Source organism: Pipra filicauda, unplaced genomic scaffold (genome assembly GCF_003945595.2).
Source record: "Pipra filicauda isolate LSUMZ 115617 unplaced genomic scaffold, ASM394559v2 scaffold253_size2546935_pilon, whole genome shotgun sequence".
Taxonomy (NCBI): domain Eukaryota; kingdom Metazoa; phylum Chordata; class Aves; order Passeriformes; family Pipridae; genus Pipra; species Pipra filicauda.
The window spans coordinates 2,515,920-2,540,591 of NW_024104369.1; the positions used below are offsets into that span (position 1 = coordinate 2,515,920).

Below are 24,672 nucleotides of genomic sequence, written 5' to 3' on the forward strand. Positions count from 1 at the left end.
TCCAGGGCTTGCTAAGCCACATTGACATAAAAAATGTTGTAAAACAGTTTTCAACACTGGTGTTCTAATTCAAGATACCAGGATGCCAGTTCAGAAGTAAGAAGATTTAACACTAAGGTTCACTTGTAAGTTATCTATTAATAGTACTCACATTATTCTATACTCACCCTAGAGAAAACCAGCAGTTATTGCCAAGGGTGATAAAACAAAGTCCTCAGGTGTGGTGAATTCACACTGCAGTGAACGGTGTCGTAACCAGGCAGAGCCACAACCAAGGGCGGACCTCTTGTTCGCAGGCAGGAGCTGCCCAGAGCCACAGGCCCTGAAGTCCCAAAATGTTTAGGACCCGCTTTGTCCTGCTGGGAGTGGAGCTGAGATGTCCTTGCCTGAAATCAAGCCTTCTTCAGCACTTGAGATTACCTCCCTGGATGTGTAAGAGAGCATGGTGAGATGCAGGTTAACACTTATGCCTGCTGTTGTAGTGTATGCCTTCAAGTTTACACAGCTATTTGATTGATGTATGAATTTTTACATGCTGTATATATAATAGTATTTGTCTTTTTCCCCTTCATGGGGGCCAAGAACAGCATAATACCATTACTGAAAGTGCTTTAAATTAGAAAAAGAAAAAAAAAAAAAAGAAGAAGAGCCAGAGAACCTCCCTGCAATAAACTGATTTTCTGAATGCCACTTTCAGTAGAACATTAACAACATCCAGAAGATGATGCTGCTTTTTTATTAAATTACAAAAAAAAATCAGAATCCAACTTTTTAAATCTCCAGTCGTATTTACAGATGTCCTATTGCTCTTCTACTATGATGTCTACATATATACACACACTCTCTCTCTCTCATGTATGTATGAATATTTGGAAGTGCAATATTCAGTGTAGACACAGAAGTTAATTTCAGATCTTCAAACAGAATAGAACAAAAACCTCATTTAAAGTTTTAGATCTGCTTCCCTCTTTTCTGGCAGGTAGTAGGGAATCCAAGTAAGGCTGAACTGCTGCTGTACTAAGTACTGCAAAAATACAGACTAAAATGTCACTCATAGTTTAAAGGATACCAGAAATCTCAAAAAATGAAAGGAAAATCTTAAAAGATAATTTTTAAATCACAGAATTAATTTTCCCCTTTCACACTTAGAACTAAAGACAAAATATAATAACTAGGTGAAATGTTATACCTAATCTTTGCAGAAAACAGAGTAACAACTGCATATATTGCTCTATCTGCTATGATATGAGCTTAGATTACCAGTTAGAAAAACAAAAAATACAAAGTGGAGCTTCTCTAGCATTGCTCATGAAGAGGTTCCTCCCTCCGAGTGCAAGAGAACACTTGTCTCCTTAAAATTCAAATTCTACCCTCATTTGGAACATTACCTCTTAAAACCACAAAAACCCAACTGGTAATGAGTGGATAAATGATATTAACATATGCATATTCCAGTCTGACAAGTTTCTAAGAAATACAGATTGCATGAAAAAATTATCCTTTGGTGATATTAAAAATAATATGCATTTTTTTGTATAACATGAGAACTAAGAACTAAAAGAACAAGTCCTTTTAAACCACTGTGCTAAATACCTTGTCTTCTAGAACACGTTCCTTGAACACTGAGTTCCCATTTCATAACTGGGGTTCAACACAACACAGCTGCTCTCTGTGTAATCTCCCATCCTCTATTCATATTGTTCAACAATTTTCTTATTGACCTGCATTCTATTTTTCCTCAGCTCCTCCAGTTTGTCAAGAGCATTTGTTGCCCTTCCAATATTGGTTTGATCTGCAAAAGTAATACTTTGTATTCCATTACCAAATTAAAACATTTATCAGAGGACACAGGCAGTGCTGTTCTACACAACCTTCCAGTTTCACAGTGGTATTAATAACCCTTCCCAGTACAGGCTTTTTATCAATATCTGTTCACAGTTATTTTAAGTTGTACAGCTTTAACTTCACAGGATGTTCTCACAAGTGTCACCAAAAGCCCTACAGAAGCCAAGACACAACGTAAAGGCATTATCAAGCCAGAAAAATAAATTAGTTTAAGATAATGCTTCCAACAAATTATCACTGGTTCTTGCTTATTCACTTTTTTGTCCTTTTAGATGACTTAGAATGACTGAAAGGATTTCTTCTTGCTTTTATTCAGAAACTGAACTCATTCTGCAGATACCATTAAATTATCCAGACTCCCTCCTCCCCCCATTAGAAGTAAAAAACCCTACATACCATCATTCATCCACCCACCAGACCCAATACCTAAAACAGCATTTATCTGTAATGATATTATTTAGGAAAAAAGAACAAGGTTATTATTAATGTATTTTGTTCTGTTCAATCTTTTAATACCCACCCCTTCAAATTTATTCTCAGCTTTATATTTGATCACGCAGCTAAATATTTTTGTCTTCACCTTAAATTTCTTTAAAAATAGATTACATATTTGAGTATGCTGTATCATTTTCTATAGTTAGCAGAATATTTAGAAAGGCCAAGGTCTCACTTGGACTGATAAAACTGAGGTCAGTCATTTGTAAAAGAGGAAACAGAAACAAGAAAAAAAAACCACGCAAGTGTTCACACAAGAGATCACGTACAGATCACATTAGAGGTTTCATGTGAAGTAAACATGGCATAAATCACTAAAAGGTAGGGGAGAAAAGTGAGTTTAGTAGATAACAAGTAATTTAAAAGTAATAATGAGAAAAATGCTGAAAAAATGTGTAAATGTTAAGAGGTTGGGAATCTATTACAGTATAACTGTCATAAATTTTAAAGTTCATGAAATATAAAAAAACCTACATAGAAGAAGTTTTAGCTAAACAAAAGATTAGTATCGGGATAAGCAGATTTTCTATTAGAATAATCATAAATACGTATTTCAGTGATAATTACTTTTTTCTTCTACCAAAGGACTGACTTGCTAGAAGCTGAGCATAGTATGGTAGCCTATTTAGCTTTTAACTGACAGTCAAATATTTAATTTTTCAAGTGAAGAAACTTAAAAAATATTGAGAAAGTGTCACTGAATAAAGTAAATTATTAAAAAAAATGTCCACCAATTGAGCATAAAAATATAGTGTATTGGGTTTTAGACAGCAGACAATAATTTCTCACAACCCTACAAAGAAAATTAGTCTTCTTCAGAAGCACTTACAATATGTGAAAAAACAATACACATATGGCCCCCAAGGTGAAAGAGGACTAATAGGATCCATAAATCAGTGGTCAACATATAAAGTCTCATCACAGAAATATTGTAAACAAAATATAATCAGGGTCTCAATTATCTTTGGTATAGCGGAGTCCTAGGGAATCTCTGATGACACATTTTATATCCAACTTAGGAGGGAAAAGAAACATTTTGCATTGAAAGTATCACTTAAAATGCAGTATGAGTATATAATAATCACAGTTCAGAATGGATCTTCTTTTGTAATAAAATGCTTCTGGCCTATAAATATGAAATCTTAATTGTTCTGGCCAAAGATCCACTTCTGGAAGGGGTCTGATGGATTACAGGATGCCAAACTTGGATGCTCTCCGTTTCCTGTAAGGCACATATGTAGTGCTGCATTGTACAGAGTTTGATCCTAAAGTGAGGAAAAAAGGAGGGAAAAAAAAGTGAGCAAACAATGAACATGCTATTTCCCCCACTGTTTTTCCCCCAGGTCATACAGATAGGGCATACAGATATTTAGCAAATAAATAAAAGTAGTATACAAGTGCCAACTTGTTTTGTTAGGAAAATTTTAAGAAATATTTTCAAAGATACAAAGCATCTGAATTGGCTTCCAGGTGGATGTCCAGACATACACACTAAAGGATATAAATGGGGTTTTTAAGTGACACTCCTACAAGTGAAATCGAGTTTTGATCTGGTAACTGAAAAGCTGAAATTACCTAAATTTTCCTGCCCAAACTAAACTTACTCTTTTTTGGCTTCTGAGTTTAGTTTTGTTGGCATTTTCACTTTTACTGGAAATCTAAAATTAAGTAATATAAAAGATCGCTGACAGAAATGCCAATTCACAGCCCATACCTTTTGGTGCAGCCATTGCTCCTCTCCAACAGCAAAGGTTTTCTGGCCTTTGTAGCTGCACTCTCGAAGCTGCACAGGTCCCTTAGAAGCACGTAGACAAAGCTCCTTCTGGATGTTATGTCGAATTTCATGGTGTGCAGAATATTCAAAGTACTATTTAAATAATTTTTAAAAAATTCAGTAAATAAAAACAAACAAAAGTATTAAAGTCTTTGAAATTCCCATATACAAAGTAATAAATGTCCTTTCTTATTCGAAAATTTGAGACTACAGAATAATTTCTGGTTTTTAGCATACACACTTTAAAAGTGTTTACAAAACTGAAAGCATTTTTTAATACTAATGCAATGCTTATTTATATTTACATGCATAAATTGCAAATGGCACTATCTGCATATGTATTATGATGCAATATCTCATTGTGTGCTCCCACACAGACTATATATAATTCAAGGGGGCAAACCAAAGACTAGAGATAGTTGCACAGATAAATTTTGGTATTTCTTAACTTTAAAAATCTGTATTCAATTCTGTTGCTGGATTTTGTTTTTTCTTAAAGAAAAAAAAAGTCACATGGAACAATACTTATTGCTGTATGCCAACTTTTTCTGCTTGATCCAAACAATAAATGTCAACAATAGGATGCTGTTATGTTCTCTTGTGAGCTAGCCATTAGAAAAGTAATATAAGCATGTATTTTGTGAGTTAATTTTACCATGATTCGCTGACAGCACAATACTGTTAAGGCTCAGGAATTCTAGGCTATAATTCTGGTCTTAACAGGGATTTACTTCTAACAGTTAAGAGACACTGCTGTCCTTTTATCCCTCTAAGCCCTACCCTAACATCCTGGTCTCTTCCTTTTCTCCCTCATTAAACAGCAGAGTTCCTCTCATTACATCCCACTACCACACAGTTTCTTGGCTCCATATGTCAGCCGCCTTCACTGTATCTTTCCTTTGACTATTCAGACCAGGCTCAGTTACTCCCTTGTGGCTTTCAACCATCTGTCCAATTGGTCAGCAATCACCTCCTCACTGGAATCAATGGAAACAGCACTGAGGAACAAACAGGCATCTCCCTCTTAAGACTCTGTGACCAACATTAATCCTTGAAATAGGTGCTGATAGGAGTGACCTGCTTAGTCACTCAGCTCTCAGACATAATAATTTACTCTTAATCTGGTAATCTGACTTAATCTGTCCTGATTTATCTTTTGAACTTCAAAGTCTCTTCACACACTGAAAATATTACTTGAAAGCTAGGTTTAAAACTTCATTAATTTTGGATATTGAGATTGGCATGTTCCCAGTCCCAGAATATTCTAAAAAGGAAGAATAATATACAACTAATGTACAACTCTGACAATTAGGTTCTCTCTTCCACTCCCTTCTGCCATCTCAAATATATGGACAAAGATGACAGGTAGCATGGAAAATATCAGCCTACACTGATAAAAGTCTGGTAAACGATAGAAAACAACTGAAAACAGAGCATTGTAATGAGAGGGATTATGTAAGCAAATATGCATCCCTTGAGCATTACCAGCAAAACCAATATTAAGGTTCTCTGAAGGCTGACATTTAAAGGGCTTCAGACTGTTATTTTATGGCAGAAGGAAAAACAAAAAACATGACACTTGAAAGTATAGAGTTTAAGTACAGTCCAAGATAACTTAGAGAGAGAACAACAGAAGCATACAGCAGATCTTTTAATACAATGTCTTGGTACAGCGTTCCTGAATTACTAACTGTGACAGTGTGAAAAGGCTCTTATAGTATTAATCCACAACAGAATAAAAAAACAAGTTCAATACTGTAAGAAGCTAACATAACAGGGCAGTTCTTAATCTAGACAGCATTCCATCTCCCACAAAAATGGATTAGGAAAGTATCAACTAACTAGGATTATTTGTCTGAATTTTCATAGTGCCATCAATGGATGGTTTTTAAGGTTGAAAAAAACTTAACCCCCCCCAAAATAACAATTATATTCTAACAAAAATTTTAAAACCTTTGCTGATGTTCAGTTATTAAGGATCTAGAGTTGTTAAATTCTATTGACTCTTAGAGGCAACAGAGAAGTGTGCACTTCTGGGCAGGGAAGATGTTCCTTTTATTGGTATTGCAGTAGTGACTGAAGGATTCAGTATCTGACATCTATTGCAAGTTATATTGTAGAAGGAACAGAAGCACTGCTGCCTCCAAGAGCTGCGCACCAAAGAGAGCTCCTCTTGAACAAATGGGATCATATTATTCACTTGCATTAGCCAGTACAGGATAGGCCACTGTGACCTCACACTGTGAGGCTGCAAGCATGATAGGGAAGGTGGCTCAGGCCTGGACACTTGGTCTCCCATTGGCTGGATTCCAACCAACATCTTCCTTGACACTGCGAGTCCTGGTGACAGAGAAAGAAGCAATAGGAGGAAGCATAAGGAAAGGAAGAATTAAGAAGACAACACTTACAAGACAGGAATAAGGGTAGGATGAAAACGTTTTGCACAGAAAAGACAGGTCAAGTGAAGCAGGGCAACTGTGTTTGAAATCTGAATTTGTATGCTGAACTTAAAACATCAGAAGCGGGACACAACATTAAGAGTGGTATAGAATTTTCCTTTAACAATATATGTAGGAATTAACTATTAAAGAAAAAAAAGGAAAAAAGAGAGATGGGGGAGAGATATTTAATATTTCACTAAAATAAATTAAAAGCTTTTATATGGTAAAGCTACAGAGTAGATCATAAAAATTATGTATCGAATATTTTACCTGATTTCCTCCAAGTCCATGACAAGAATACATAATCAGTGGTTTGCCACCATGGTTATTTTCACCAACATCCAGACACATGCGGTTACCTATATTTTTTAACTAAAGAAAGGGTGTTATCAGGATAAAAAAAGCTCAGTGGGGATGATAAAAAATTAAACTGTCTCATATACAAAGCTAATCTTTAGTTCAACAATTACAGCTGTTAGTTCATTTTTACTTTCTGCTATGCTTGAAACTAAAATCCTGTTCTCTCAGTTAATCTTTTCTAACTAAAAGCCTACCAACTACCTAGTCACATATGGAATTATTAGCCTACTGGTGTACAATGTGTACAATGTTACTGTTATTCAAATTACAGTTTGAGCAGATACACATAAAATATTCAAAACTGGAGGAAGGGGAAGTTTTATTTGTAAATACATGCTAAACATTCATGTTCAAGCTAAGAATTATTACTTCTTTAATACTTCTTTTCAGTTTCAGCAGTGCAATGTCTAAAGTTACTTGGCAGGGAAAATGACTACTGACATGAATAAAAAATGAAAATTACATAGCTATTGACAAAGTATAAAATATTCAAATAGCAAGGTATGCAGAAGAGATTCTTTATCCAGAGTAGTGACAGAAAACCCTAGAGAAGCTAATGATAGCTAAAGTCTAAAAGCTATGGCTAAGATAGCACAAAAGATTAGCAAACTTCCTGGACTATGAAGACTATAGAAAATAATTAAAATTAAACTTACATATCCAGAAAACAAGGGATTCAGGTCTGGCACATATGCTTCTGGATAAACATTACTGAGATACCAGGTAAAATTTTTACACTGCAGACGGTGCCTCAAATCAAGTCTTTTTGAGATGTCTCCAAATGTTTTCTGTTAGAGTTGGGGAAGTAAGGAAGGATGGAAGATAAATATATTAAAATTACTAATATCAATTTTTTACATGTAAAGCTATGATATTCTGTGTTCTAGTATTAAGCAAGTTTTAAGCTTCATTTGTTGATTTTTTTCTTGTTAATGCTGTACATAGTCATGAAAATCTATCACCTGAAGGAAGAAAAATAGCTTCTCGAAGAGAACTTTAGATTCTCGCTGGACAGAAAACTTACAAAGTAAATAAGCCAAAACTCAACCTCCCTTCAAATTAGCTGAAGTTTATAAGCAGACAGAGATAGGATGGTTATCCATCATCGAATAAGCTTTATTCTGCAGCTTAAGGGCAACAAAACCTGCTTTTTAAGTAAAAATACTAACCAACTTGAAACTAATAAGACATTATGTTCCTCACTCCAAAAAATAAGTTAGTTTACATTGTCTATGCTCAGTAGTTTATCTCATGCTCTTCTGCTAGTTCCCATATCTGCTCAATGCAAACAACCCAGGACTTTGGAGAACATATAAAACAACCCACCAATAAAAAAAAACTCGCCATAAAAAACCAACACTATCACCACCCAAACACTTAAGTTTTTTCATGTTTGTTGGGGCTACAGCATTAGGCAACCTGAACTCTGACTTTTCATTAAAATATCTAGGATCCTTACATACTTTGTCAATAAATAACTTTTGCTCACCAAAACTTTCAACGCAGCAAGTGTGATTTCTAATACCACCACCACCACCTACTTGTTTCACAATTTTTGCTGCCTCTGTGTTTCTTCGGTAAAATATTTCTTTATATTCATCCATCCACACTTCTGCAAGGCGAACTTGATTACGTGTGATCACTTGAGTACCTTTTGGGAAAGTGTGGGGACTCTTGCTGCGAAAGACATGGCCAACAACAGAGCAAGGAATGATCTCCAACTGTCCACCACATTGCCATACCTAATAATAACATTTAGTGTGTAAGTACACTGCAATTAGAATTAAGGGGGTGGAAAAAAATTCAGCAATATTATTGTTCACCAGAAAACATCAAACCACTAGTAAGAGTACATGTATCAAGCATTCCGTAAGTGAATTTCCTAATCAGGTAAACCTTGAAAACATACATTTCAGTTATCAACCCTAAACACATTAACAAAAATTAAAATCAGTTCAGTGAGCATGTTTGTATTTTAGTTCAAAGGTAATTAGTAATTCACTTTTCCTAGTTGGCTGATTCAGCAGAGGAGTCAAGATCTAGTACTAATTTGTCCTCAAAACCCCTGTACACTGTCAGCATAGAGACAATTGCTAATTAGGGAGCTAAACTTACTCTGAAAGACATTTCTATATTTTCACCTCCCCATATTTCCATTTCTTCATCGTAGCTTCCGATGTGTTCAAAGTAGTCTTTTGATATTGAAAAGAGACCTCCAGCAAAAGTAGGTGTTCTGCAAAAACAAAATTGAAGGAAGACAGGGTTTTTTAAATATAGATGTAAAATCAGGGTATAACTGTTCTAGGAATTTTCTATGCATTTGTCAGTGTTTCATTGCAGTGGTGCATTTTCCTGGCATAGATAATACTTCTAGCAATTAAATCTGCCCACACAGAGTCTCATTTGACAGTTTTATTGTCATTTATTAACAACTCATTTAGACTAATGACTGCTGGTGTAAAAGACAGCATCAGGAAAACCAACATATTTTCCCCGTATGGAGGATATCAAGTAAAATTATTACTCATACAGATCAGTAACCAGTAATCTGTGGCCAAACAGGTACAATTACCATCAAACGCACTACTGTATCAGCCGAGTATTTGGGTGCTCTGACCCATTTTGTCATTCTTTCAAGTATGATGAAAGAGAAGCCTAAATCTGTGGTACTGTCTCTGAAAAAAAACTCTGTACAATCCTCCTCTGCCCCCTCCTGCTAGCAATATAATAAGCAACAGAAATTGCTTGTTATATCCCTAGTGTACATAGAAAAAAAAGTAATGCAGAGCAATTACTGTCTTAAGGAGGCCATATTTTTATGAAAGCTTTAAAATGTGGTTCTTAAAGAAAATACTACAAAAAACATCTAAGATACTAAGATGTCCGATTATATTCATGTGAAGAAAGTTTATTTACAAACTGCTGTTCGTAACAAAACCCCCATGAAAACAGAAGGATTTAAATAGTATTCAAATTATGTTTACCTAATGGGATAGGTTTCATCTTTTCTTCTTTTGTTTTCATGTTTAGGAAGAGACTCCCATCCAAATGACAAACTCCAATCAAAATTTCCTCTGTTATGGCTATGCCCATAAGGAGATGGTTTACTGAATTCAAAAGTATTGAGATCTATAGAAGCAATGTCAGGGCTTACAACAGCAACAGGGTTCTCAGCTATTCTTGCCAATAATGGCTCCAACCAGCCATAAAAGCATTCACCTGTGGAGACAATGGGAGCAAACACTGAATCTTTACTTGGCTATAAAGTAGTACACAGAGAATTTTTCAACATGTCCAGCAAGCCAATATAGACTGCTTTTAAACAGCATTGCTAATTATACTTTTAAATAATATGAAACAGCAATAGGGAAGATGATATATTGCAAAAGCTTATACATCATAAAATATCTGCAACATTAAATCAAAGAGAACAGCATTATAAAGCAGATGTGGCATAGTTACAGATTACACTTACAATGAGCATCCAGAAAGGTAAGGGTCTCTCCTGTTGCTACGGAAGCTCCCAACAACCGTGCCGTGATCAGACCTTTTCTTTCCTTCTGACGGACTACTTTAACTATTTGGAACTGTTTCACATACTCATCTAGTTTATCGTGCAGGTATTCTAGAACAAGGAATCAGTTTTGGGATATTCAGTATATGTACATGCCCAAAATTTTACATTATTAAACTAACAAGGTAAACAACTCACTAACCCCAGAAACTACCTCAACATCAAAAAAGTAAAAATTCCTAAGTGCTGAAGGTTATTTTTAGGGGTTGAGTCTTGATGGGGATAGGGTATAGTAAGAGGTGACTGGCAGAGAACAGGAGATGAAATACTAAAAATATTCTAAACAAGAAAGGACATGCTTGTACATCTCTGCTGCAGCATTAACAGTTTGAATATCAATTCAACCTCCATTTTCAGAGCAAATGGATCACCTACATTATCTGTGGAACATGCAAATTCTTTCCTTAACGATGGCACATTTACACAGTTTTCAAAGGCTCTGTTTACAACAGCAACAGAAACCATATAGAAAACTATTTAAATGTTCAAGGTTTGAGAAACAACCCCACATCGCTCATTGAACATCCCACACCATACTTTGCCCGTCCTTAGCATTAAACTGTACTACTGAACATATTTCACATCCAAGTGTGCAGTATACTAAATACAGACTTGCAAAAAAGCGTAAATACATTAATAGAAGCATATATGTATAGACATGTTCCTCTAAAGTTAAGCACGTAAAGTTTTTTGAACTTGCATTTGTGTTCACACTCAGTATACAGTTAATTATCTTTGAGAGTCAGCTGGAGTGTTGAAGATTATTTTTCCAATAAATAATTTTACTTTCCAGTAAATACACTTCCCTTCGTACTAATGAAATTCATTTACATAAAGACAATCCCAATGATAAAATGCAAATTGCCACAAGTATTGGCCAATTTGTACTTGGATACTTTGTTCTATAAATTGCAATTGTTTTGAAGCACAAATTACAAAGCTACTTGTCATGCAACTAGTTATGCAGTTAAAGCAGCACTAGAATTGGAAAAACTAGAAATAGGGCTTAAAAACCTTTTAGAGAACAAGAATTTCATATCTGACTATCTCATGGGAAAAAAAGAGGAGGGAAGACTACTTCATATTTTAAAGAAAAAGAAAGGAGCAAAACCACTTAGAATACCGTTATACACATCAATGGTGCAAAGAGATATCCTCTTAATCAATTTATCTGCTACCCTAACATGTCTTCAATTAAAAAAAGAAAAAAAGTGAAAATAGAGAGACTTCTTACCATCTACACTGGCATCATCCACCAAAATAACCTCCTTTAGCAGAATGGCAGGAGATGTGTACATCACACTGTGGACAGTTCTGAGCAGAGTAGACCACGCTTCATTATGAAAAACTATTACAATACTCGTGGTTGGCAACGGCGGGCAACGCTTGAACTTTTGTTCAATACATCTACAGATAAGAAAGTGTCAGGTGTTACAAAACAGACAACAGTTTTTTGACTCAAACTCTTAAAAGAAACCCTTCTCTTTCTAGTATAAAGCTTTATAACTATGGACATTAAATATACACTTACTGTTTGCCACCTGTCAACTTTAAAGACTGGAGGTTATTACTCCAAGGTAATAACCACAGCCATTGCCTCACAAAATACACAGTTATGCTCACCAGTCATGCTCTAGCAAAGGTTATGGGGAGCTGCACCACAGGTACCAGCAGCAGCTCAATAAGTTCAGTCACTCCTGGCACAGATGGCTGACAACATGTAATCTGACACTGAGAGACTGCTCATAACCAAAATCCACTCTATCCAAGTCCTGAGTCTACATTAATAAAATTTTTCAAAACTACAAGACTCCTGCTGAGATATTCCATTACCTTGTTCAACAGTTTATAATTTCCTAATTTATTAAATTATGCTGATGGTTTTATTAACATTGAATACTAAAAAAACAGGGGGTGGTGTTTAAATTGGAAAAAAGTTTAAACCTCATTTTCATTTTTCTTCTAGGCAAAACCTAGCAGGCTTCCTGAAAGTTACTCAGAAATTTTAGCTGAAAGGCAGAAGCAGAAAACCTTATTTAAATATGGTTACTTTGAATTCAAAACCATGAAAGAAGTGAGCTTTTCTAAACATTCTTGGCTTTGGCAATGCAGACTGTTAGGTACAGCCAATCATTATGTACAGCTAGGAGACTTTCCTAAACTATCACCTAATGCTGAACTCAAATCACTTTGCAGTCTGAATTTCTGAGAAGTTTTTCAACTATCAGGACATACATATTTCAACATACTCAGGAGGTCGAGTGTCTGGTCCAAGGTCTCGGTGCAAAGAAATCCTATCACTTGCAAATGCATTAAAACAGTGTTTCTCTTCTCCAAGCTGTTTTTCTTTCTGTTCTTCTGAATTTAAGTTGGTGGTTTTAAATGCTTTACCAGAAGCTCCAGGAGCATTAGGATCTTGAAGGGGTCGATCTAGAAAGGGTTTTAGTTCCACCGCAGTATAGTGCCCTGGCAAACAGTGTCTCTCTCCAGGAATCTTAGTTTGCCTAACTGGTGCTTTTATCTGCATTTTTGGCTTTGCACCTTTGATATTGTTCATAGCATTTAACACAAGACCTAATACATGACTTTTCTTTCCAACAACTGGCTCAATTCCTGCTTCATCTTTAAAATCTTGAACACCCACTTCTCTTTGCAATAAAAATAAAAATACCAAAAAGACAAACACAATAATGCTAAACTTCCAAAGTTTCCAGTGAAAAAGTGTCTTGAATAGTTTGTGTGTTTTTTTCAAGGCCATTCTAGTTTAAAAAATTGCACACGACAACTTTCTGTGAGTGTTGTTCTTCAAACAGGTCACAGCATTTCTTGAAATTATAATACCTATAAATTAAAACAAAAAGTATTCATTTAGGCATCTAGTATATTCAACAATATAAAGCCACAAGAAATTAATGGGGAGGATTTAATGCACAGCTCCCAAATGTCAAATGTTATGTTTGCTACATCACTTAAATATACATCAAAGCTACCTATAAGATACCCAAAATGCCCTCTCCCTGTTTTTTGTATTGGGTTTTATTTTTTAAATACACTTCAAATAGAAGAACCAGAAATTAGGCATACCACTAAGAATAAAACACTATTTCTACACAGTGCCACTACTTCACATTCATTTTGTTACAATTAGGCTGTTTAAAATTAGAAGAAAGTGTTATTTAAAGTCTTCTAGAAGTAGAGATTTTTAGTTCAATGATGGGATACAAGGAAAACAGACGGAATCAATACATAGGTTCGAGTTGCATGTCAGAGAGAGCCACATGAAAAGTGAAATACAAAGACAGGAAAGACTTCTCAATCAACATATTTCAACAATTTGACAGTTTCCAATATTTTTTTTAAAAATCTATTTCAAGATAAGTAATCAGACTTCAAGTGGGAAATTCTTAGATTAATTTAGTTATCTAGTATACATGTTCAATGCAGACTTTATATAGGTAAATTGGAGTAGGTTAATTTAGCCTGGGGATCAAGTAATCATTCTGTATATTTTTTCATTCACCTGTGCTACATTTTCTGGCATGTGCTGCTGCAGCTCATCATGAGAACATGCCAAAGAGCTCTTGTCTTTCAGGAACTCTGCCACAGTTTTTTTCATATTCAGTGGCTTTCAAAGATGAAACTATGAAAAACATTTGAGAACTACCAAAATCTAACTGATTTGAATTAAATTCTCTCTGCAAAACTGGCAGTTTATAAGAGGGGAAAATAAAAAACCAGCCTGAATTGAAGAAACACCTTCATTTTTGTCTAAATTGCATGTATGTGAACCGAGAAAAGAAATAAACAGCATCTAGCTAAAAGTCACAGTTAGTTCCCACGTGATAACTACTGGTCACAAAACTGCAAAAACCCCTGCTTTTCTATTTATTTCTTTGAAATACAAGTAGATTCTGTATTTCTTAATATATAATAATAATATATACTCAGGAAGAGATACAAGTCAGAGAAAACAAAAAAACCCCAACCCTACATTGTTTCCTTCAAGAATTCGTAGGAGAAATTAAACATCTGCATTTCTTCACATTATACTGTGTTTCAAAGCTTGTGTCAGCTTAATAAACCTATACATTCAAACTACAGTACTTTTACCATAGAGTTATTGTTAAGAGAATGCAGAGGGGAGCTTATTACATCACTGCCAGAGAGATACTAAAAGGTACCAAAAATGTGCTTCACAACTCACAGAATTTAAAAGAAAACCAAAATAAAACCACAAAATCAGTCCACTTCTGTCTCACATATTATTTTCCCATTTTTCTTTAGTGCTGAAAAATTTGTACTACAGTACCAGTACCTATATACTGTAAGACTAAGAATTAAACTTTCATTCCCGATGAAAGGATTGCAACCAATTTACCAAACTGCCAGATTGAAAAATCTCTTGTTTTCTCACGAAATCTGGGGGGTTTATCTTGACTGGCTGCCAGACACCCACCTAGCCACTCTCTCCACTTCCCATCCTCAACATGACAGTGAGAAAAAAATAATCACAGCATATGCTGATTTGGAAGGGACCCACAAGGATCACAGAGTCCAACCCTTAGCCCAGCACAGGACCATCCCCAAGAGTCAAATCACGTGCCCAAGAGTATCATCTAAACACTTCTCAAACTCTGTCAGGCTTGGTGCTGTGACCACTTCCCTGGGGAGCCTTTTCCAGTATCTCTGGGGGAAGAACCTCTGTGTAATATCCAACTTAAACCTCCCTCGACACAACTTTCAGGTCATTCCCTCAGGTCCTGTCACTGGTTACCACAGAGAAGAGATCAGTGCCTGTCCCTCCTCTTTCTCTCACAAGGAAGTTGTAACTGCAATGAAGTCTTCCCTCAGTCTCCTCCAGGCTGAACAGACCAAGTGACCTCAGGCACTTCTCATACGGCTTCTCCTCAAGGCCCTTCACCATCTTCATTGCCCTTCTTTGGACGCTCTCTAAAAGCTTAATATTATCTTTTTTATATTGTGGTACCCAAAACTGCACACAATATTCAAGGTGAGGCTGCCCCAGTGCAGAGCAGAGCAGGACAATCCCCTCCCTCGACTAGCCTTTGAAAAACTCTTTTTATTGTCCCCCACCTTTCTGGCAGCTTCAACTCCAGTTGAGCTTTGGCTGCATGAATTTTCTACCCACCATGGTAAATCACATGAGCTAAAGGCAGTGTGATTACTTCCCAGTTACTGTCACAGGGAAAAAAGACCTGTAATGATGGATTTTAATTTACTGGCAATTAAAAATAGAGTAGGATGGTGAAAAAAAAAAGACTCAAACTACCTCCCCTGGCTCAGCTTCACTCCTTCGTTGCCAATTCTTCTATCTCCTTTCTCCCAAGTGGTGCAGAGGAGATGAAGAATAAGGGCTGTGGTCAGCTTGTCAGACATCATTTCTACCACTCCTTCCCCTTCACACTTTTCCCCTGCTCCAACATGGGTTCTCTCCGTGCAGTACAGTACTTCAGCATAAACCGCTCCAGCATAGGCCATCCATGGTTGCAGTTCCTGTCAGGATCTTGCTCCTGGGATGGCCTCTGCATAGGCTGCAGCTTTTTTCACGGCGTATCCACCTGCTCTGGCATGGTCCTGCACAGGCTGCAGTGCAGATACCTGCTCTGGGCTGCAGAGAAATACTTCTTCACCACAGTCTTCTCCATGAGCTGCAGGGGGAAATAACTGCTCCAGTGCCTGGAACACATTGTCCCCTCTTTCTTTACTGACCTTGGTTTCTGCAGGGTCTCACATTTTTCTCACTCCTCTTTCTCACAGCTGCTGTGTAGCATTTTTTACCCTTTCTGAAATACCTCATCACAGAGGCACCACCTGCTACATGGGTGGCTCAGCTTTGGCCAACAGTGGGTCTATTTTACAGCTGTCCGGAACCAGTTGTGTCCAGCCCAGAATGGGGGGTGAGCAACCCCTGTCTCTTATCACAGAGGCCACCTGTGCAGTCATCCTCACCCCCCCCACCCCATCTTGCCATGAAAATGTTATACACAATGTAAAACACTGAGCATATGTACAGATTAGCACCCAGCAAGAAGACTGTCATTGCACGGGCTACAGCCTCTGCAGGTTACTAATCAGGAATGCTTTTGTAACACCATCAAAAACAAAATCACATTACTGTTTCTCAGTGCACCATGCACAAGCACATATGGTACTAGTAAATCTTAAAGCTTAGAAATCAATAAGCAATATAAATATATCTTCCTCAAATGGAAAAAAACATCTATCTATTTATATAAAAATATATAACTTCTTTATCTCATAAGCAGTCATTAGGCATAGTCAATCAGGCAAACACATGGGGAGGGAGAGCATTGGCATTTGTCGGCTGGTTGGTCGGTTTCCAAACATTGTTGTCCTCAAACTTCTTTTATCTCATTAAACATGAAATTATGTTCTCCAACTTCCTCTAGACCTCTTCCTCTTGGTAAAGAAACTTAAATTTGTTCATGACAAGAAAAAGGTTAAGCTTTAATGAACATGATGGTGTAAGATGTCAAGAGAAGTGAGGTTAAAGTTAATTCTATACAGCAATATTGTTTTACACTGAAATTATGCTTAAACTGGAGAACTTAATCAATATTTGAGTTAAATATTTACGTCTGTCTCACTTTGTTTTAATGAGCTGGTCTGAGACTACTCAAAAGGGTAGAATACAGTGTGGCTGTTACCTGTCTCAGTACCAAAGAACAACTGCTTTAGAGAGTTAAAGTTACAACTGTCAGATTTCCAAACATCTTCAGTATTTCAATTAACACCACAAGACTTACTTATCTTATGCTCACTAAGACATTATTTTTTTCTAGTTTTATATTTGCTTCATTGCCTCCAGCAACAAAAAAGAAAAATGGACTCGAAAATAGCAAATATTTTTTCATAGATTTTTAGGACATACTTCAGAGTTTTGATGCTGAAATACTAACCTAATCTTCAAAAAAACATAAAAAGTACATTTGTGCATTTTACCAAAACCATAAACTAAACATCTTGTTGTTTTCATTTGGGACTATTTCCTGCACAAATTAAGCACATACAAATCCTCAGAATTCTCATGATTAACACAAGTTAAGATATCCATAAATCCAAATAACCAAAATCTAAAATTCATTCAGAATATTTTTTGCACTGCCTGCTTTGCATACATCTTCCTTCAGACAAATAAGTCATTAAATTACTCTCCATAATGAGCAACCAAGAGCAAGTTATTCAGCATTTGTCCTCCTGTGTTACTATATTCACTGTTATTTGCATACACTTGGACTTCTCTGACAACATATTTCCTTTTATTGGATACATCTGTCTTGGCTGCTCAGGTCTAACTACAGCAAGCTGCCACAACACACAGGGGAAATGTGTCTGTCCCTAGAAATGAAAAGACAACTCACCTGTGTTAGGTGTGTTGTGGCAGACAGCAACAAACCCTTTCAATGTGGATGAGTAGACTGCAGTAGCACACATGGCACGCAGGACGTGCACGGGAACAAGTGCAAGTGATGTTTCTTTTTTAGAGGAAGGATTGAGTGACAGCTTTGGGACAGCATGTGCAGCAGAGATGAAGTGGACAGAGGGTCATTTGCCACAAACATACAGCAAAACCTTTGTATATAGACACATGCTGAGTGCAGTTTTGTTAATAAAATATCTGACAGGGATATCGCTTACAATTAGAGAAGAGCTCTCTGCTGCACAAAATAGTAGCATTTTCCAGAACAGAAGCTACATTGTCTGAAGAATTTTTGCCATGAAAGCTCTATCTTACTTAGGATTTTCACCCGGATAATTTTGTAGCCAGAAATACAATCTTTATTCTGCACAAATGCCTCTCACATTTTCATGGCATAGCAATGTCAGTAAACACAGATCAAGCTACTGTTCAATCCTCCAGGACATGCTGAAGAACTATGTGGCATGATTAAACTCCCTGGGGTGACTGTTTAGCAAAGTGTTTAATCTTCTATTCATTAGTGTTACTTTCACTAATAGCAGTCTGGATTCTTACAGCACTTTGAAATAACTAGCCCTAAACACTAGAAGTTTTTTCTTTAAGAAGAAAATAACCAGAAAACTAATATGTACTAAAAAAGTCTTCTAAAAGTGCCAAAAAGCAGCTGCCACACTACTTCAAACCACATCACATGGGTAGTGTGTGAATTCAATGCAGTCTATGTTACATTATGCCACCCACTAACTCTGATGTCAGACTGTCTGCAAAATCTCTTACTTAGAAGAAAGCCTCCCTACTGTAGCCAACATGCAGACAACTCTGATTTTTTGTTAGCTTGGTCTGAACAACACTATAGACAATCATTTTTTTGTATAAAAAAATGAAAGTGTCAATATAAACCAAATCAGCAGAAATTCTTTCAGACCATGCCAGTGAGGCAAAATTTATTGAGGTTACTATCAACAATACACTTGACTGCAGTTTTTTTAATAAAACTATTTTAAAATCTACTTTTTTTTTATCTGAATGTTAAACAAGTTTCAAATGTTTCCTGACAATGCTGCTTATAGAACATAAAAAAAATAATAAAAAAAAAAAAAAAAAAAAAAAAAAAAAAAAAACAATTAAAAAAAAAAAAAGACTTAAAAAGGGAAAAATAGGAAAAATGCTTCAGAACTATTCTAATCAAAACTATTTAACTACATGACTTTGCTTCAACTTAATCTAATTATTCTATTCCAGCTTGTCTATTTTTGTTATCAAAGTATACAAACCCTTCATCAAACCCTGATGTCCCTTTAATAAGAAGGTGGGTCTGTGAATAGAAACACTGAGAAAATTGTTTTGGAAAAACAAGACCTGACACTTATGATCAACTGTTCTCTCCAAATTAGCAAAAGTCTGACAAAGATACTTCAGGATACTTTACCTGTAAGAAGTCCTACTTTCACCACTGGTATTTCTGAATCTAAAATTCCAGACAGGTTTTTTTGCATGAATATCAATGTAGATATTACTAAAATATTAGTTACTGAAATAATCAGTTTGGTAAATTAAATATTCGTCTTCTACCACCATGGAAATTGTAGGGTTTTTCTACCAGCAAAAAAAAAAAAAATAAATCACTGAACAAAACTTTTCCCACTTCCTAGAAGTACAACCTAGAGGAACATACATTCACACATGCACCTTTTGGGACAGATTAAGAAACATCCAATTTAGAGTGAACTTTTCATACAGGTTTACCTTAATATGGAATATGAAGGCTCTTCATACAATCGAAAACATTCAGAAGCACTTCAGAAATCAGGGAAAATTAAAAAAGTTGCTTCAGTCCCACAAACTATGCTACTGTTTACAAGCATATTAGCCCTTGACTGAAATAAAGGAACAAATAATAAAATGAGCTGTACTAAAGTGAAAGACTATAGCTTCACATAAAGAGAAACAGAATCAGCCGACTAGTTTCTATCTCCAACAATTGCAACAAAAGAGAACTGCTTATCTGTTTCACTAAGAACACACTCCTAGATAGGGTACACATACCTAAAAGAAATAGAGATTCACAAACGCCAGGTGCTGTTCCTCGGGGTACATTCTTTGAAGCTCAGCCACTGGAAATGTGGTTCTCCTCCTGAAAAAAAAGTTGTAAGAGGAATACTGAACGTATTCAGTTCCTGAGCCTTTGTTTTAGAAACATTGAGGGTACAAATTATTCTAGCAAATGCTGGATGCAATCTGCCTCACTGATTATTACACAGAAATGAGAAGCTGTAAATGGATGATCACACAGAAAGCTGAAGAAATTCTGAGCAACAGGAGCACTGAAACAACTTGCTGGAGTACAAATGGGTCAACTATCTCCTTCAGCAGTTTTTTTGAGATCAAAAAAATAATTTGGGAAAAAAACCCAAACAAATCATCACCAAACATTCCATATATTCTAATGGAAGTGCTTCAAACTATCACATGCTCTTTCAAAATGAGCACTAGTACTATTTTTCTACAGCCAAGCACTGTATGTGATAGGTAGAGTTAGACAGTTCCCTGTGACAACCAATAGCATATTAAAAATATACAGTAACCGTATATTATAAAAATATTTATGTCTTATTTTTACAGACCTGGGACTGTACATGATGTAAAGACCTAGGATATGTAAATGGCATGCACTTATCTCAAATTTAAATTTCACTCAACTCTGTATCTTGCCTTTTTTCTTGGTTAGATTGGTTTGGGCCTCTGTTAAAATAATTTTAGACTGTCCCTAAAAATGCCATGATGACAAGTGAGCATGATAGCAGCTGTAAAGTGCTGTTTTAACTCAGAAGGATTAGTGTCTGATTATCATTTAAGCACCAGAAGATAATGTCTGGATCATAACCAAGGGAGCTTTGTTTGTTTTACTGATTGTAGTAATGCTTCTAAGATAACAAAAGCATCTGTGTATCAAGTGCAGGTCTTGAAATCACAGTTTTCTGACTGGCCATAACCTCTTGTCGAAGTGATGAGTGAGAGTCTCCTCATGGGAGATTTACTGGGTCAGTGACTGCTAAACTAATCTTTGTCAGAATCTTCCAAAAGTGTCTTTGCTTTCCTCCTCTTCCCACTTCAATGTTTATTTTCCAGCTACATTTCACTGCTGAATAACCTTAGTCCCCTCAAGTTAACCATTTGACTATGGAATTGTGAAGTCAGTAGCTCTGTGATATGATTTCCCTGTTTGTAAGCAGAACTATTTCCTATGGCCCATATCAGTGAGTATTAGGAAAAATCAGACAATGGTAACAGCAAGTGAATAAATTCAGGCTTTACATGAGTGGACAAAACCTAGCACTTCATGGTCTAGAAACCTGAGCCACTTTCAAATCTTGTAAAGACAAGCACAGCAATGAGCAGATTGGGATGAGAAACTCATCAGTGCTGGTAGGCAACTGAGCAGCAGTTTGTATCATGAGTGCGATTCTCAACATTGATTCCAAAGAAAGGGGAAAGCCTGCACTAGCTACAGCTCTTGGAACAGATTAACCAGGCAGCAAACTTATGCAAAGCAAAAAAACCAATTTCAAAGCAACATGGCACGTCACCTAGAGCCACAGACTTTGGGGGAATGTCACAGAGAGGGCAATTATATCTTGTTCCTATTTTAACAGAGGTCAAGATATCTGGGCTGCCTCTGGTACTACCCAGCCCCCAAAAAGGGCCAAAGTTAAGTGGCAATAGCAATTACGAGGAAAACTGGTCTTCTGCTCCTTCCCACAGCGCAACAAAAATAGTAATTCAGGCTCTCTGTAACCAACTTAATTTTTACTTTGCTCTGTTATTGAGAAGCCTTTAGATGACAGTAGCAGATGCCAAACTGACCAGACCACTGAGCAAACCTAGCTAAAAAAGGAAACCAAACCCCGTAAAGTTGGCTGTTTTGTCTCAGTCTTTAACTCTGTCAGCTCAGCAGCGTAACACCGGCTTTAGTCAATCCTGAGTAGATCAATGTAATTTGTAGTTTTTTAAACAAGAGTTCGTTTTGTTACAGAAGACTAACATATAAAATACTACTGAGGTGCGTATATAACATTCATATTTCCAGTAAGAATTTTTATTTAACCAACAAAAAAGTTTATCTGTAAGTTCTTTTTTGTACAAGAATATTTTACACAAAGTTAAAAAAAAAAAATCCACGACACTAAGGTTATTAATGTTAAAATACGCTTCCCCTGTCAGTTCTCCAGACCCCAGAAAACATTCCCTAAGTATTGTCACGCGCTATGTAGAACACTAACAAACCGCCGGGGAAAAGAGACAATGTGGTAACTTCTCAAAAGCACTTCGTGTAGGATGAACTATCCCAGAACTAGCTGGCAATGTACACAATGGAACTACCACCCTGCTGCTATGGAATGAATGCGGTACTGTGGGCAAACTCTTGGGCGGGATCCGTACGTGGCAAGAGACACCTCCCTCGGTCAATACCTTCGGTGCATCCGGCCGGCGCTTCCCGGAGCCCCGTTTGCCCAGGCGGCAGCCTGGGCTCCTCGCCCACTCCCCGCTGGCCCGGTGCGGGGCTAGCCGGGCTGTCCCGGCCCCGGGCAAGGCTCGCAGGGCTGGGCTGTGCCGTTCAAGGGAAGGGCCCCGGCGCTGCGGCCTCGGGGGGCTCTGAGGGCACTGCGCGCGCGGAGCGCGCGCGGAGGGGCGCCTGAGGGGACCCCCGGGGCAGCCCCAGCCCCGCGCCCGCCCCAGGACCGCTCCCACCCCGGGAGGGCTCCCTCACGTCACGGCTCCCGCCCTCCCGCCGAGCCCCGCGCCCGCACGGGAGGCGGCGAACGGAGGAGAAGCGGCACCGGGCGCTGCCCCTCCGCCGGCCACAGCCTGCGGCGAGGCCAAGGGGGAGCGGAGCCGCGCGGGGGCTCCCGCAAGTGCCCCACTCACCTCGTCCGGCGGGAGGAAAGCGAAGGCGCTGCCGCGCGAGCGGCCGCGGGCACCGGGAACACCGGGAGTCCCGGGAGGCCGGAGCCGGGCGGGCTCTGCGGCTTCCGCCCCGCGCCCGCCAGGTGCGCGCGAGCGGCCCGCGCCTGCGCCCCGCGCGCCCGCGCCCCGCCCTCACCTGGCGCCAGGTGCGCGAGGCGCCGCCGGCGGGGAGGGGGCGGTGTGAGGGGTGTGAGTGCGGGGGGCACCCGGGAGAAGCCCCTTCCCTCCTCCCTGTTCTCCTCCCGCTCCCCCGGGACGCGGCGCTTTTGGCACAGTGACACAACGCGCCCCGCAGCGGTGCGCGCGTCACCGTCCGAACCGCGGAGCGCAGTTGGAGCGTCACGGCGGGGGCTGCGGGTCCTGCTTCAGCCATCGAAGTGCGATGTGGCGCAGGACGTGGTTGACCAAGCACTCCCCAGCTCAGGTTGCTGGGAAACAACACAAAATCCCTCAGAGGTGAGATCACAGATCGGAGAAGGGATATCACACTGAGCTCCCTCTCTTCACAATGCGGTTTCCCAGAGAGACAGATGCAAAATCTCTTCTCTTTTGAAGCATGGTTTAATTTACGGGAGAAAAAAAAAAAATAAAGTACTATTTGCACTCCCTTAATGGAGTGTAGAGTTTCCACTTCTTCCTATTCTCAAATCACTGTCCCAGCCCAGCACTTTAAAGCTTCATTCTCTCACTGCTGAACTGCAGGTAACAATGAGCTCAGCAACTATGTGCGCAGTTGGCAGTAGTTATACTGATTCTACAGCAGTAACAAAAATGTTGATACCAGTTTTTTTACAAATTAATTAATATTGCCCAGGAACTCTTAATAAAAGATTTAGACCAGCATTTATCACAATTAATATGTTCTGGTATTTCTAGCATGTTAAATTCCTCCCTTATGCCTTTGAAAGTTGAGGCCTGAACTGTAGCTACATCACCTGAGACATGCACAGCCAACATTCAACTTTCATAGCACAAAATTAAAGTAAGGCAAATTTCTAATGTGAACATTTAAAAAGCTGCTGTTTTCCAGAATAAAACCTGCATTAACAGGCATACTGACTCCTTAAAAAAACCCAATTCCAACCAAACATCAAGAACAACAAAAAAATAACTTCAGAACAAGACTTAGACTGTTCACTTAGCTCCTCTTCTAGCAAGCACCATGTCACATAATTAGCAAAAACATATAGCAGAGATAAAAGCATGTGATTTTTGCCATAATGGTCCAATTCTCAACATTTTAAGGCAGATCAATGTTTCAAACAACAAAGGGTTCTGATTTCATTGCAAGATGAAGCAAGTGGTAAAACCACTGAGCAAATAAAGCCAGATCACGAAATCACTGTTGTGATCTTTGAAAAGTGGCATAATCACAAGCTGATGGAGAAGTACTTGCTAATGAAATACTTCCTTGATTTCTTATTTTCTCCCTGTTCAGCACTGTACATGAAACACATTAATGAGCTCTCTCTGTCATCAGCTTCTGAAGAGCCAGAATCCACTCCCACTATTGAGACTTCCCTGAAATGTCTCCTGGACCAATTTCAAAGATAATTAGTTCAGAAAATTTTCAGCAAATTCTCTAACGTTATAAACTCTGTTTAAAGTATTGTGTTTATAAATAAACTACTCACCTAATGAATAACAAGATTAAAGTTTAGTTTACTAAACCAGAGCTGCCTGATTTTAGAAAGTCTACAGCCTTTCTAAAAATTACTGTAGCTACACTACATTTGAGAACTTATTCACAATAGAC

General features: G+C 37.9%; 1 protein-coding gene across 6 annotated transcripts; it reads right to left on the reverse strand.

Moving 5' to 3' along the window:
* Nucleotides 1-722: 722 nt before the first annotated feature.
* Nucleotides 723-23,283, reverse strand: GALNT3 (polypeptide N-acetylgalactosaminyltransferase 3). Of its 6 annotated transcripts, none has more exons than XM_027733752.2 (12): nt 22,878-23,031; nt 19,998-20,085; nt 12,739-13,330; nt 11,724-11,896; nt 10,391-10,540; nt 9,900-10,134; nt 9,031-9,148; nt 8,457-8,657; nt 7,572-7,703; nt 6,826-6,927; nt 4,055-4,207; nt 723-3,605 (listed from the first exon to the last, which is right to left on the reverse strand). In XM_027733752.2, exons 3-12 carry the CDS (start codon nt 13,245-13,247, stop codon nt 3,483-3,485), a joined length of 1,896 nt encoding a protein of 631 aa, XP_027589553.1. In that variant the 5' UTR covers nt 13,248-13,330; nt 19,998-20,085; nt 22,878-23,031; the 3' UTR covers nt 723-3,482. The 6 variants fall into 6 exon arrangements, 5 of the variants coding, with proteins under 5 accessions (XP_027589553.1, XP_039238023.1, XP_027589554.1 ...); XM_039382089.1 differs by lacking the exon at nt 22,878-23,031 and adding an exon at nt 23,053-23,283 and having other exon boundaries at nt 3,075-3,605; XM_027733753.2 differs by lacking the exon at nt 22,878-23,031 and adding an exon at nt 22,422-22,555 and having other exon boundaries at nt 3,075-3,605.
* Nucleotides 23,284-24,672: the final 1,389 nt, after the last annotated feature.